At 53.7% G+C, this 13,421-nt stretch overlaps 1 protein-coding gene across 2 annotated transcripts in view; it reads left to right on the top strand.

The window, feature by feature from the left end:
- The first annotated feature begins 4,424 nt into the window (after positions 1-4,424).
- Positions 4,425-13,421, top strand: part of GABRA5 (gamma-aminobutyric acid type A receptor subunit alpha5) — an 81,955-nt gene continuing 72,958 nt past the window's right edge. The window contains exons 1-2 of one of the 2 annotated variants that reach the window (XM_029046742.2): positions 4,425-5,021; positions 8,207-8,368. In XM_029046742.2, the coding sequence (XP_028902575.1) occupies positions 8,283-8,368 (86 nt within the window). In that variant the 5' untranslated portion in view covers positions 4,425-5,021; positions 8,207-8,282. Of the gene's footprint in view, positions 5,022-6,189; positions 6,302-8,206; positions 8,369-13,421 lie in introns of those variants that run through there. The other variant, XM_029046743.2, reaches the window with a different exon arrangement.

A 13,421-nucleotide genomic window follows, 5' to 3' on the forward strand; every position in this document is an offset into this window, starting at 1 on the left:
CAGGATGGGTGAAAAAGGGAGCCCTGGGCCAGTGAGAGGTCAGCATTGTCCAGGGCACTGAACCCTAGACCAGCTATATGGGCTGTCTCTTTGGTGTCCTGGCCATGAGGCCCTTTGTCTTCCACTTCATCCTGACTCCCCGGTGCTATCAACACCTGCTTTTTTATGATATTTGTTAAACACTTACCTTACTGTACTTACTATAACCTGATCTCTCTCAAAAGCCACCTCTTCCACCTGCACGTCCGACCCCATCCCTTTACACCTTATGAAGTCACTTGCCCTCTCCCTTCTTTCCTCTCTGACCACCATCTTCAACCGTTTGCTCTCCAGTGACTTCTTCCCCACTGCTTTCATGTCTTTGATTGATCCAGTAAGAGCGAACAGGTTTAAACAGCGGTCACCTCAGCTATCTTTTGAGCAGTATCGGCAGAAGCTACTGAGACGCAGACCGAGACGTGAACCGAATCTACTGGGGGCAGTCTTCTTTGGCTGAGGAATGTCCTAATCTGGAGACAGCTAGCCTAGGGAATCAAAGCAGTGAGCATGTTCATGTCTCCGCTGGCCTAAAAAATACCGTCCCTTGACCTCACGGCTCCCTCTAGTTACCTCCCCATCACCCTCCTAGCATTCCTCCCCAAATTCTTCGAGACAGTCGTCTACACCCGCTTTCTCAAGTTCCCCCCCTCCAGTTCTCTTCTTTACTCCCTTCTAGCTGGCTTCTGTCCCCTTACTCCATGGAAACCACCCTTTCAAAAGTCACAGATGATCTCCTTGCCAAATCCAACGGTCTCTACTCCATCCTAATCCCCCCGATCTCTCAGCTGTCTTTGACACTGTTGACCACCTCCTTCTCCTGGAAACATTACCCAACCTCGGCTTCACTGACACTGTCCTCTCCTGGTTTTCCTCCTATGTCTCTGAGAAGGCCACTCCTTCTCAATCTCTTTCTCAGGCTCCTCCTCCGTGTGGTCTCTCAGGGTTTAGTATTGGGTCCCCTTTTATTCTCCATCTCCACCCACTCTCCTGGAGAACTCATTCACTCTCATGATTTCAACTATGTGGATGATTCCCAAACTACATCTCTACCCCTGATCTCTTTCCCTCTCTGCAGTCTCGCATTTCCTCCTGCCTTCAAGTCATCTCCTCTTGGATGTCCCACCGTCACCTCAAACTTAATCTCGTTGTGGGCAGGAAATGCGTCCTTTATACTGTTGCGTTGTTCTCTCCCACGCACTAGTACAGTGACCTGCCGACAGTAAGAGCTCAATAAATACGATCGATCGATTGATTCATTGATATACGGCACACATACGTGCGGAGTAGATACAGATCAATCGAGTGGGACACAGTCCCTGTCCCACGCGGGGTTCACGGCCGAAGGAGGAGGCCGAACAGGTACTGAATCCATATTTTACAGTTGAGGGAACTGAGGCAAAGAGAAGCTATGAGATTTGCCCAAGGTCACGCAGCAGACGTGGGGCGGAGGCGACTTCAGAACCCAGGGCCTCAGGCTCCCAGGCCCGTGCTCTTTCCCGCTAAATCAGAATGCTTCCCAGAAGGGTTATGACCTCCCCGAAGGCATCCACTCCACCCCAGCAGCTCAGTAAGTGTCACCCACCAGCAATTCCCAATTCCGCGCTTCCAACTTCTCCCAATAAATTGTGTGGAACTACGACCCCCTCTAATGGCACCTTCAAATAGTACAGATAATCCCGAAAACTTCCTAAATCATGGAGAAAATGCTGACAGAACAGTGGGAATTCAACGATCTGTCTCAGCCAGCACACCGCTGCAAAATAAAATTGATAACAATTAAATAACCTCTGCCTTCTAAATGCGGTCAGATATTTTTAATACCTGATTTGAAGATTTTTTCTCCCCCTCCCCCGTTTCTCCCTTTCACTGGGCGGAATGAATACTTAGAAGCATTCATTTATTCAAATCATATCTATTGAGTGTTTACTGGGTGCAAAGCACTCTACTAAGCGCTTGGGAGAATGCGGTAGAACAACAGACACAGTCCCTGCCTATAATAAGCACGTAGTCATCGATCGATCGATCGGTTGACGTAGTGGATCGAGCTGGGGCTTGGGAGTCAGAAGGTCATGGATTCTAATCCCGCCTGTCTGCTGTGTGACCTTGGGCAAGTCAATTCACTTCTCTGGGCCTCAGTTACCTCATCTGGAAAATGGGGATCGAGACCGCGAGGCCCACGTGGACCGGGTCCAACCCAATTTGCTTGTATCCACCCCAGCGCTTAGTACAGCGGCTGGCACGTAAGTGCTTAACAGACACCATGATTATTGTATTTATCGAGTGCTTGCTGTGAGCAGAGCTCTGTACTAAGCCCTTGGGAGAGTACGATATAGCACTATATCGGAGTTGGTAGACACAATTCCCTGCCCACAGGAAGCTTACAGTCTAGAGAAGGAGACGGACATCAATATAAATAAATTACAGATATGTACATCGGTACTCACGGGAAGCACTGTGACCTAGTTGGAGAAAACACAGCCCGGGAAGAGGACCCGGGTTCTAACGTCCCTTCTGCGACTTGCCATCCGCGTGACCTTCGGGAAGTCACTTAACTTCACCGTCCCGAGATTTCCTCATCTGTAAAATGAGGTTCGTTGCCTGTTTTTATCTCCCCCTAAGACCACGAGCCCCACGCGGAATAGGGACTCTATCCAACCTGATTATTTCATATCTACCCCAGCCCTTAGCACGGTGTTTGGCATGCAGGGATTGCTGAACAAGTACTACAGTTGTCAAGAATATGTCACTGAGTCAGAACGCCAATAGCAGTTGTTTTTAAATTACTCGATCATTAAAAATAAAACAAGGAGATTCAACATGCATGACTCCTCTTGGGGTAAAGCGAATATTCTATATCAGCATCCTTAATTAGAATTTTAACGAGCATTCCTTAGAATGGGAGGCAGTACCACTTATGGAAAGAGTGCAGAAATCTGTGTCAGAAACCTGAGTTCTAGTCCCAGATCTAAGTCTGATCTCCCGTGTAGCTTCTGGAAAGCCACTTTTATCCTCCCTGTGCCCCCGGTTTCCTCATCTGTAAAATGGGGGCATTAACGTCTGCCTCTCCTTAGCTCACTGGGTTATTGCGAGAAAACAGAGGTGAAATAACTAACAGGAGTACATTTAAGATGAATGCAAGTGCCAGGCGAATTCAAAAAATTCTTCAACTATATAAGAAGATTTAAACACTAAAAATATGTTTCAAACATGAATAATGGTTCACCCAGCCTGAAACTGTTACTCTGACCATGGCAGTGGGAGGTTTTAAGTAACCGCATGATGGTTGCCCTCCTTGACAACCAAATTCACTGTTAGGGATGCACTTGTTTAATGGAGTTTATTTTACTACATTTCCTTTATGTATAATTAAACCCCAGCAAAGATTCCACATTATAAAATCTGATTCCATTTCCCCATAAGACAAACATTCTAATTTTCTTGACATGCACGCTTGCTCCTGCTCTGTTGGAGATGGAGCGATGAAACATTCTTTTCCCTCTCAGGTCAATCACAACCAACTGTAGGCAGGTAGAAGCTTTTTTTTTTTAATGGTATTTGGTAAGTGCTTACTATGTGCCAGACACTCTACTAAGTGCAGGGGTAGATACAAGCTAATCAGGCTGGACACAATCCACGTCCCACATTGGGCTCACAGTCTTGATCTCCATTTCTATAGATGAGATAACTGTATTTTTTTTTAACTACTGGTCTTTCACAACACCCCCCCACCCCCTTATTTGTGCATCTTGACCCTTCCCCCTCAGGAGCCATAGAAGTAGCAGCGATACAAGCTTTCAGAGAGAGAAGACGAGGTTAGAATTCTCCACGTCATGAGGTAGACCAAACTGCAAGTCCCAGAATGTCGTGGGCCTGAAATAATAATAACAGTAACGATTGCATTTGTTAAGTGCTTACTGTGAGCACCGTTCTAAGCGCTGGGATAGATATGAGGTTATCAGTTTGTCCTACTTGGGGCTCACAGTCTTGATCCCCATTTTCCAGATGAGGTCACTGAGGCACAGAGAAGTCAAGTGACTTGTCCAAAGTCACCCAGCTGACAGGCGGCGGAGCCGGGATTAGAACCCACGACCCCTGACTCCCAAGCCCGGGCTCTTTCCACCAAGCCACGATGGGGGCTGAGCATATTCCAGCCCAGACCTGACCGCCCCTACGTGTCCAGTAAGCCAAAGAGCGAGGGGTCGGCGCGAGAAAGATTTGACCAGTTTAGTCCAGACGGTCCGTCCAATCCCTGGAACTGTTTTTAATTTTCTGTCATCGGAAGGGAAACAATCCCGGACTGTCCCAGTGATCTGACTGTGCCCGAGCTTTCTGCCCGAGAGACCGATGGGCTGATTTCTTTTTAAAAAAGATCACATCCAGTTTTTGACCCGAACGACCCTGGTGGTCCACCTGGGGTCCTGAAACTGTGCCTCTAAACTGGGCCACGTCTCAGTTTATCTCATCTGGATGCTTTAATTCGTTTATTCATTCATGGATCAAAATAAGTAAGCTTAAGCGCTTACTAGGTGCCAAGCGCTGTTCTGAGAAGGAAAAGCAAACCAACCCCCCAGAGCCCCCCTTTAAATCCAGGAGGGCCTTCCAACCTAACGAACGTTTGGTTGCGAGCCGGTTTTCTGTCGACTATTCCCTTCGAATTCGCCATCTCCGGGGATCAGCAATCTAGGCGAGCGGGAACGGTGGATCTGGGGGCATTTCACCCGTTTCCGTGGTGAGCCTTCCCCATTTGCCAGGAAGGGGGCCTGGAACCGCAGCGGCACGTCTTGCACTTGGAAATGCGGAATCTTTGGTAAATGATCAAAAAGATCTCGCTGTCGCAAAGGCCCCTCGGGCCCGAAAGGGGGTTGGAGCGTAGTAGGAGCCAGCTCCAGAGGACGTCCAAACCCGGCAGGAGAGGGGCGGGGAGACAGACCTTGGAGATCTGCGGGCTGGCCTTCACTTTTCCTGGCCGGTCCCGGCTGAAGGTAAGCCCCTAGAGTGCGTGGTGTTGGTATCTGTGAAGCGCTTACTACGTGCCAGGCACTGTTCTGAGCGCCCCGAGGACCTTTTCTTAGTTGAGGGGCGGGGTGCTGCCCGGAGAAGGAGGGGGGGGGGGGACGTGAGGGGTCTCTCCCCTCCCCGCCCCGGCAGGACCTCCAAGGTCGACTCCACGGAGAGGGGGCTCCCGGGTTCCCCTCTCCCTCCCTCGGCTCGTCCCTGTTGGGACCCTCGGTCTCCGCGGTGGTGGGAGAGGAGGAGCGAGCCAAGCCCGGGCCCGAGAGCTCCCGGGGGGCAGAGATCCACCCCTTCGGACCCGGGCAGACGGGGACCCCGGCCTCGGCCGCCGGATCCGCGGAGCCGGCCGGCCGGGAACCTTCCTCCTTCCCCGGCTTGGCTGGGATCCTGCCTGCCGCCCTACCTGGGACACCGTCCGAGCCCCTGGCTGGGATCCTTGCTTGCCTGGGATCCCGCCTGGGACACCGTCCGAGCCGCTGGCTGGGATCCTTCCCTGGGATCCCGCCTGGGACCCTCTCCGAGCCCCTGCCTGGGACCCTCTCCGAGATCCCGCCTGGAATCCTGCCCGGACACTCTCCGAGCCACCAGTCGGGGACCCTCCCTAGAATCCCGTCCGGGATCCCTACCTGGGAACCCTCTCTGAGATCCTGCCTGGAATCTTTCCCGGACTCCCGGCCGGGACCCTCTCGGAGCTCCCGCCCGGGAATCCTCGCCGGACTCCCGGCCGGGACCCTCTGAGCCCCCTGTCTGGGCCCCCGCCTGGACCCCCTGCCTGGCCGGAATCCTGGCCGGGCTGGGGTGGGAGGGGGCGGCCGGTGGCCTGGGGGGGCGAGCGGGGGGCCGGGTCGGCGGGGCCCAGCCCGGGACCCCGGAGTCCTCGCCCCCCCGCGCTCCGCAGAGGCTGGGAAGGGCAGGGAGCGGGGGCGAGGGCCGGGGGCTCCGGGGGTCCGGGGGTCCGGGGGTCCGGGGGCGGGCAGAGGTGCGGGGGCGGGTTCGGAGCGGGGGGGCGGGAGGCCGGTTGGGGCCCGGGGGCGGCGCTTTGTGGAGGGCGGAGCCGAGGAGCGGCGGAGCGGGCAGGGGAGCGCGGCGGGCGGCGGGCAGCGGGCAGCGGGCAGCGGGGCGGCCCCGGGGAGGCCACGTGCTGACCACCGGGGGCCGGACCAAAGGGGCCAGCGGGCAGCGGGGCAGCGGGGCAGGGCTCCCATCATCGCCGCACCCACCCCGCCCCCTTCGCCAGCCGGCCGCGGGGGTAAGCGGGGGCGGGGGCCGGGGCACGGGCGGGCCAGGGGCGGGGGCAGGGCAGAGGCAGGGGCGGGGGCCAGGGCAGGGACAGGAGCCGTGGTAGAGACCGGGGCAGGGGCGGGGCCGGGGCAGGATGTGCAGGCTGCCCCTCTGCGCCCCCTTAGAAGGCGCTGCCCCTCGGCCTTGGGGCTGAGGCCGGGGTGAGGGGGCGCCTCCGTCGGACTGCGGACCGCTCCAGCCCCGCACACCCTGCCCCCGTCCGGCCCCGCAGCCCCCGCAGCCCCCGCGCCGGGAGAAGAGAAGTTTCCCGAGTTGCGAGCGGGGAGGGGCGGCCCCTGCGGCGCCCGGGGGACCCGGGGGGGGGGGGGGGACACACCGCCCGGCGAGTGTGTGTGTGTGTGGGGGGGATCCCGCCCGATGCGGGCCAGGGGGCTGGGCTGCGGCTGGACACGGTCCATCGTGGCCACTAGGAAGCCCCCTCCCCTCCTGCCACCTTCCCCCGCGCCCGGGCCTTCGTGCGCCCAAAGGTGCCATGTGTGGGACTGTGTGTGTGTGTGTGTGTGTGTGTGTGTGTGTGTGTGTGTGTGTGTGTGTGTGTGCGGGGGGGCTGGGGGAGGGATCCCGACCGGTGCCGGCCAGGGGACCAGGGGGTTGGACACGGTCCATCGTGGCCACTGGGAAGCCCCCTCCCCTCCTGTCACCTTCCCCCGAGCCCGGGCCTTCGTGTGCCCGAGGGTGCCATGTGTGGGACTGTGTGTGTGTGTGTGTGTGTGTGTGTGTGACTGCATGTGTGACCGTGTATGTATATGTGTGTGTGTGCGTTTAGCGGGGGGCCGGAGCGGGGGTCGGGTCCGCAGTGGTCAGAAGGTCCCGGCCTCCACGGACACGGGGTTGTCTTCCTGTCACCTCTTCTGCAAAGAAGCGGGGCGGGAGAGACGCCTCCCACCTCCCCCCCCCCCTCCAAAACCCAGTGCTCAGGACCCGGACTGCGGCCTTCGGGGAGGAGAGGGTCCACCCAACCTGGACTTTAAAACCCCATCTTGCAGAGATGGCAGGGGATGTCTTCTCCGAGCCGTGGATCCGTGTTCCCTTTACACCCTTAACCCGAGTGTGCGTGCGTGAGCGCGTCTCCGTGGAGGAGCTTCGGTGTGTCTATTTTCGTAACCAGGTGCATACATGGGTATGTCTGTGTGAGGGTGCTTGCGTGGAGGTGTCGGACCGTTTTTGTACTGCGTGTGTCTATCTATGTCAGAGGCGGTGCACGTCTCTGGGGTGGATTTGAGTCCTTGAGTGTACGTGTATGTGTGTGTGAGATGTTGTATGAATATATATAAGGGTGCATCAGAGGGTGTCGTGGTGTCTGTGTGGCCTGGGATCTCCAGTCATGACTTCCTTGACCTGCCCGGACCTGATTTGATGAGCCAGAACCCCAGAGGACTCGAGTGTTTGATAACACCTCCTTGAAGGGTGCGGAATGGAACGGGGAGGCTAGACCCAGCTCCCCCAAGGCAAAATTATCGGGTCATCCAAGGTCCGATGGAGGGATAGCTTAGAGCGGAGCTCGGGGTGGTGACGTCTTACCGCCGACCGACCGGTCCCTGGACAATCTCTTCCCCTTCTCTTCTCCCATCCAAATATCCCACGGCAGAGTCCTAGGCAGCCCGGGGGTGGCCGCTTATGCTTTCCTGTCAGGAGAGAGCAGAGTGGGCCTGGGGAGTGGGCAACAATCTCTCCCAGAGGAAGGGGGGACATGCCATGAGGTTCCTCCCGGCGCCAGGGGGCCGGGGGATGAGAAGAGGAGCAGAGGATGAGACAGATGTGACTTCCCAGCCCTTCCTTGGTCTGAGCTGGGAGGGGGTAGGAGACAGAAGGAGGGCTGATCGGCCTTCGCCTCTTCCCTTTCTCCCCGCAGGTGGAGGGCCCAGGCGGAGCGGGGCGTCTCCCCCGTCGCCCGGCTCCAGCTGCTGCACTCCGACTCTTCTCTGGGCATGGGCCATGGCATGGGCTCTGGCTTTATCATGGTCAAGTCCATCCTGCTCCTCTGTGCCTCCGTGAGCCTGGCCAGCCACTTGGGGTAAGTTGGGGATCACTGGGGTTTCCTGCCACACTCGAGGAACTGATCCTGTCCAAATCCTCACGCCACACTCTGGCCTGCAAGGCAGTGAGGGAGCGAGAGGGCTGGTATCCGGAGATCTGGCTGAGGACGGGGTGGTGGATCCGGTGGCCCCTGGAGCGGGAGAAGGTCTGAGTTCCCGGGATTGACCTCACCTTGCCTGACCTTTGTCTCGAGGGAAGCAGCGTTAACTCTTTCAGACTTTTTCTACTTCAAACTTTTCCCGGGGTTTGAATGCCGGGGGTCGCTCTTGGTGGGTCTAAGCCTATTACCCAGATTCTGTTCCAGGCTCGGCCACTTGTCTTGTGCGTGACTCTGGGCAAATCGTTTAACTTCTCTGTGCCCCAGTTTCCTCATCTATAAGATTGGGGATAAGATTTTTGGTGTCCCTCTCTGAGTGTCCACCCCACGTAATTGGGGCTGATCTGCTTTTACCGTTCTCACTCCAGTGCTTAGTACACGCCTTGGCCCGTAAATAGAAAACCAAATTAAATCATAAAACCAAAATTATTATTAGTAGTAGTTGGTAGTAATACTAATAGAAATAATATTACCGCACAGAATAGCAAACTTGATTAAGGACTAGCTCCATCTTCGCTGATGTTACGGTGTTTCTGAGAATCCCGTGCCAAAGGGAATGAGCACGAGCCTGGTGGTCTAAACCCAGCTCCGCCATTTATCTGCTGTGTGACCCTGGGCAAGTCGCTTAACTGCCTCTGTGCCTGAGTGACCTCATCCGTAAAATGGGGGATTCAATACCCGTTCTCCCTTCTACTACAAGCCCCTCGTGGGACCTGATTATCTTGTATATCTCCCCCAGCACTCAGTATGGTGCTTGGTACCTAGTAAATGCTTAACAAATCCCATTATCGTTATTATTAGCCGGCAGCATTAGGGATGGGGCTTGCGACAGGCTTTGAAACCCAGGGAGTTTGAAAGCCTCGAATGGGAAACTTTCCAATCCCACTCAGAGACACTCCAGGTCTGTGGGACTTGTGGGAGGAGTGCAGGAAGGAGCCCAGTCCAGACAGCTATAGGGGTGAAGATCATAGCTGCACCACCCCCAGCTGGAAATCTGCTGGGACACTGGTTCCCACTGCCTGCCTGGAGTAAGCAAGCAAGCCTCCTTGTTTGTGTGGATGAGCACGGCACCATTCCCATCCCCAGTGCAAGAGACAAGGTCAAAAGATCTTCTGAGTTTCTTGTTGACGAATCATTCTAATCATTATTGTTATTATGATTACCGAGCACTTACTCTGTGAAGAGAACTACGCTAAGCACGTGGAAGAGTAGGTAATGGCCCCTACTCTCCAGGAGTTTATAATCTAGGAGGGGAGACACCCACTAAAATAAACTGCAGGTAGGGGAAGCAGCAGACTATAAAACTCGATACCTAGGTACTGTGGGGGTGGCGGTGGAGTGAGTACCTAGTGCGAGGGGGTGTGGATTCAAGTGGTAACGTAGGGAAGGAAAAGAGGGCGGAGAATCGAGACATTAGTCAGAGAAGGTCTTCTGCAGGTGATACGATTTTAGTTGAGCTTTGAAGACAAGGAGGGTGGGGTTCTGTGCCATATGAAGTGGGAAGGAGTTCCAGGTGGGAGGGAGGGCATGGGCGAGAGGTTGACGGTGAAAAAGACGAGAGCGAGGCCCAGCAAGAAGGTTGGTGCTGGAGGACTGAAGCGTGCAGCCTGGGTGGTGGTGGGAGAGGAGCAAGGATCAGTAGGGAAGAGGGAGCTGACTGAGTGCATTAAAACCAAGACCTAGGACTTTCCGCTTGATGCGGAGAGGAAGAGAAGTGGCATGGCGTAGCAGATCGAGCACGAGCCTGGCTCTGCCACTTGTCCGCTATGTGACCTTGGTCAAGTCGCTTCACTTCTCCGGGCCTCAGTTGCCTCATCTGTCAAATGGGGCTTGAGACCGTGAGCCCCACGTAGGACAGGGACTGTGTCCAACCAGATTTGCGTGTCTCCACCCCAGCGCTTAGTACAGTGACTGGAACATAGTAAGCACTTAACATCGTGGCGCAGTGGAAAGAGCACGGGCTTTGGAGTCAGGGCTCATGAGTTCGAATCCCAGCTCTGCCACTTGTCGGCTGTGTGACTGTGGGCAAGTCACTTAACTTCTCTGTGCCTCAGTTCCCTCATCTGTAAAATGGGGATTAAGACTGTGAGCCCCACGTGGGACAACCTGATTCCCCTATGTCTACCCCAGCGCTTAGAACAGTGCTCGGCACATAGTAAGCGCTTAACAAATACCAACATTATTATTATTATTATTATTAACAAATACCATTATTATTCTTAGGAGCGGGAAACCACTGATTAAGTACTCTACACTTGCATATATTACATTGATTCTATGATGTGGTTTCAGACCGGTGGCCCTCCAATGCAGGCAAGCCATTTTCTTAACCGATCGACGATTCCAATGAATTATTCTCCTTAACTGCATGAACATCTAAGAGGACTTACACGGCAGGCTGATCCCTGGGCAACCGCGCATTTTTCTGATGAGAGATCCATTTTTCTGCCTCAGTCCTTTTCCCTCTGCAGGCTGCTCCTGGAGCAGTTCCCTAAAGCAAGGTTAATCTTTTACCATCTTTTTCACTTTTCTGTGAGATGTTTTATTTAGTTCTCTAGGAGTCAGATAATCTAATCTGTTCGTGATGATATAACAAATCAGAGCCTGAATCAGGCACACAACATAAGCATCTTTGCATATTAGACAGGTCTTTCCAAACCCCCGGAAATCCCACCCTTAAAATTAGGCATCTTCAGAAGGAAGGGAAAGAGCAAGGCAGGGATGTGGAGGCTTGGCATTATTTCAGAGCTAAAGACACCACCCCGTCGCCAATCGACAAGAAATGGTGCAGAAAGCCAAACATGGTTTTGATTTCTTACGGGTCTATACCAGAAATGATGACCATAATAATCATTATAATATAAATAATTCTAGAGTAATAATCTGTTAAGCACTTACTATGTGCCAGACACTGTACTAAGCACTGGGGTGGATAGAAGGAAATCGGGTTGGATATAGCCTTTCCCCACATGGTGCTCGCAGGCTTAATCCCCATTTTCCAAATAAGGGAACTAAAGCCCTGAGAAGTGAAGTGACTTGACTAAGGTCTCACCACAGAGAAGCGGCGGTGCCGGGATCAGAACCCGTGACCTTCTGACTCCCAGGCCCTTGCTCTATCTATTATGACATCCTGCTGCTGCTGCTGCTGATTAAAGCCAATGATGCCACGCTCTGATATTCGGGAGAACGCACAAGCGAGGAGAAGTGGAGTTCAGCCCCCCAGGTCAACAGATGAGCAGTTAAATCTGGCCTGTCAGCCACACATTGTCTTCCTGCAGAAGAGAAGCAGAATCTCTATCTGCCCACCCCATCTGAGACCCAGAGGAGTGATGTATCACGAATTAACCATGACTGAGGAGTTAGGGGATGGGGAGGATTTTTTAGAGGCGTTGGAGAGGGAGGAGAACCTGGGGCTGCTATTGGAAAAATGCTATTAACATTAGATCTATCTCCTAATGGGGAATGTAAATGGTATAAACGGGAGCCTCGGAGGAAAATTCTGATGGCATTCTGTTGGAGTTGCATGTCCCTTGGGATTTAATTTTAGTTGGGCATGAAGAAAGCCGAGGAGCGTGAGAAAATACACTAAAAGCCGAGGCGCTTTTGAGGTGGTAGAAATCTGAACCCCCGTTTCTTGTCACTGCCGGCCCCACTGCCCCCTAATATTCTCTATGAACAGGTACGATTAGCTCCTTAGAGCAGCTTGAGCTGCGGCCATTTAAGCTAATAAATCACCACGTGAAGGCAGCTCACAACAGAATCCTCACCAGTGTATCGCTATGTTTGAGTGAGCCGATTTTAAATTGTCCTATCTAGAAACCGAAAGCAGATCAGAAAATTTAGCCCAATGGAGGGACGATGAGAACCGATTTTTTGATCAGCCAAGATGCTCAGAATAATTGTACTCTAGAGTCAGTCCAGGAAAAGAAAAAGTCAGAATGGGATTGCAGGTGACAGGAATCAGGCACACAAGGGCAGGTAAATGCAAGTTCCGGGTCCAGAAAGAATCGTTTCTCACGTACTGGACACACGTACTGATGGACTGTGGATGCAGAGACTCCTCGCTGCCTGCAAACCCTGGAAGCCCAAGGGTCTGGGGCTGGTGGCTGCCACGCCCCACACACCGGCACCATGCGTACTCAGCCCTGCTCCAACCTGGGAATATTTTCTACTGCCTTTTCAGCAAAAGGTTCTGGTCCTCACCTCTGGGATTAGGCTTGGACCAGCCCAAGAGGCACAGAGAAGTGAAGTGACTTGCTCAAAGTCACACAGCTGACAAGTGGCGGGGCTGGGATTAGAACCCATGACCTCTAACTCCCAAGCCCGTGCTCTTTCCACTAAGCCACGCGGCCTTCTCCTCCCAAGCACTTAGCACAGTGCTTAGTACTTAGTACGATGCTCTGCACACAGTAGGTGCTCAATAAATACCTTTTATTAAGCCCTCACAGACCTCACAAAAATAACCACCGTTGTGATTTATGTTAAGGGCCTATCGTTTCCCAGTAGCTCAAGTAGATATAATCTATTCAGATCTGACACATGCCCTGTCCCACATGGGGATCAAAGTCTAAGTGGGGAGGGAGAACGGATATCATCCCTATTTTCACAGATGAGGAATCTGAGGCTCGGAGAGATTAAGTGACTAGCTCAATGTCACAAAGCAAGCGGGTGGTGGCCGAGGGAATAGAATCCAGAGTTTTGGGCTGCCGGTCCGGGGTTCTTTCCATTAACACACAAGATTGAACATAGAATGAGCACAAATAGCTGAACTCTACCGAAGAGATATGCGGGACAATTCCTCTTCTCCCTTTCTGCCCCTTTTTCTTTCACATCTTATCATCACTGAACCACTCTTACAGTCATTTCCTGCCACTCTCCTCTCACCCTGTAGCCAGGGTAAGAGCGCTTCTAATCTCTGTCCCTCCCTCATTCC

The sequence above is a fragment of the Ornithorhynchus anatinus genome, chromosome 18, assembly GCF_004115215.2.
Source record: "Ornithorhynchus anatinus isolate Pmale09 chromosome 18, mOrnAna1.pri.v4, whole genome shotgun sequence".
In the NCBI taxonomy this organism is placed as follows: Eukaryota; Metazoa; Chordata; class Mammalia; order Monotremata; family Ornithorhynchidae; genus Ornithorhynchus; species Ornithorhynchus anatinus.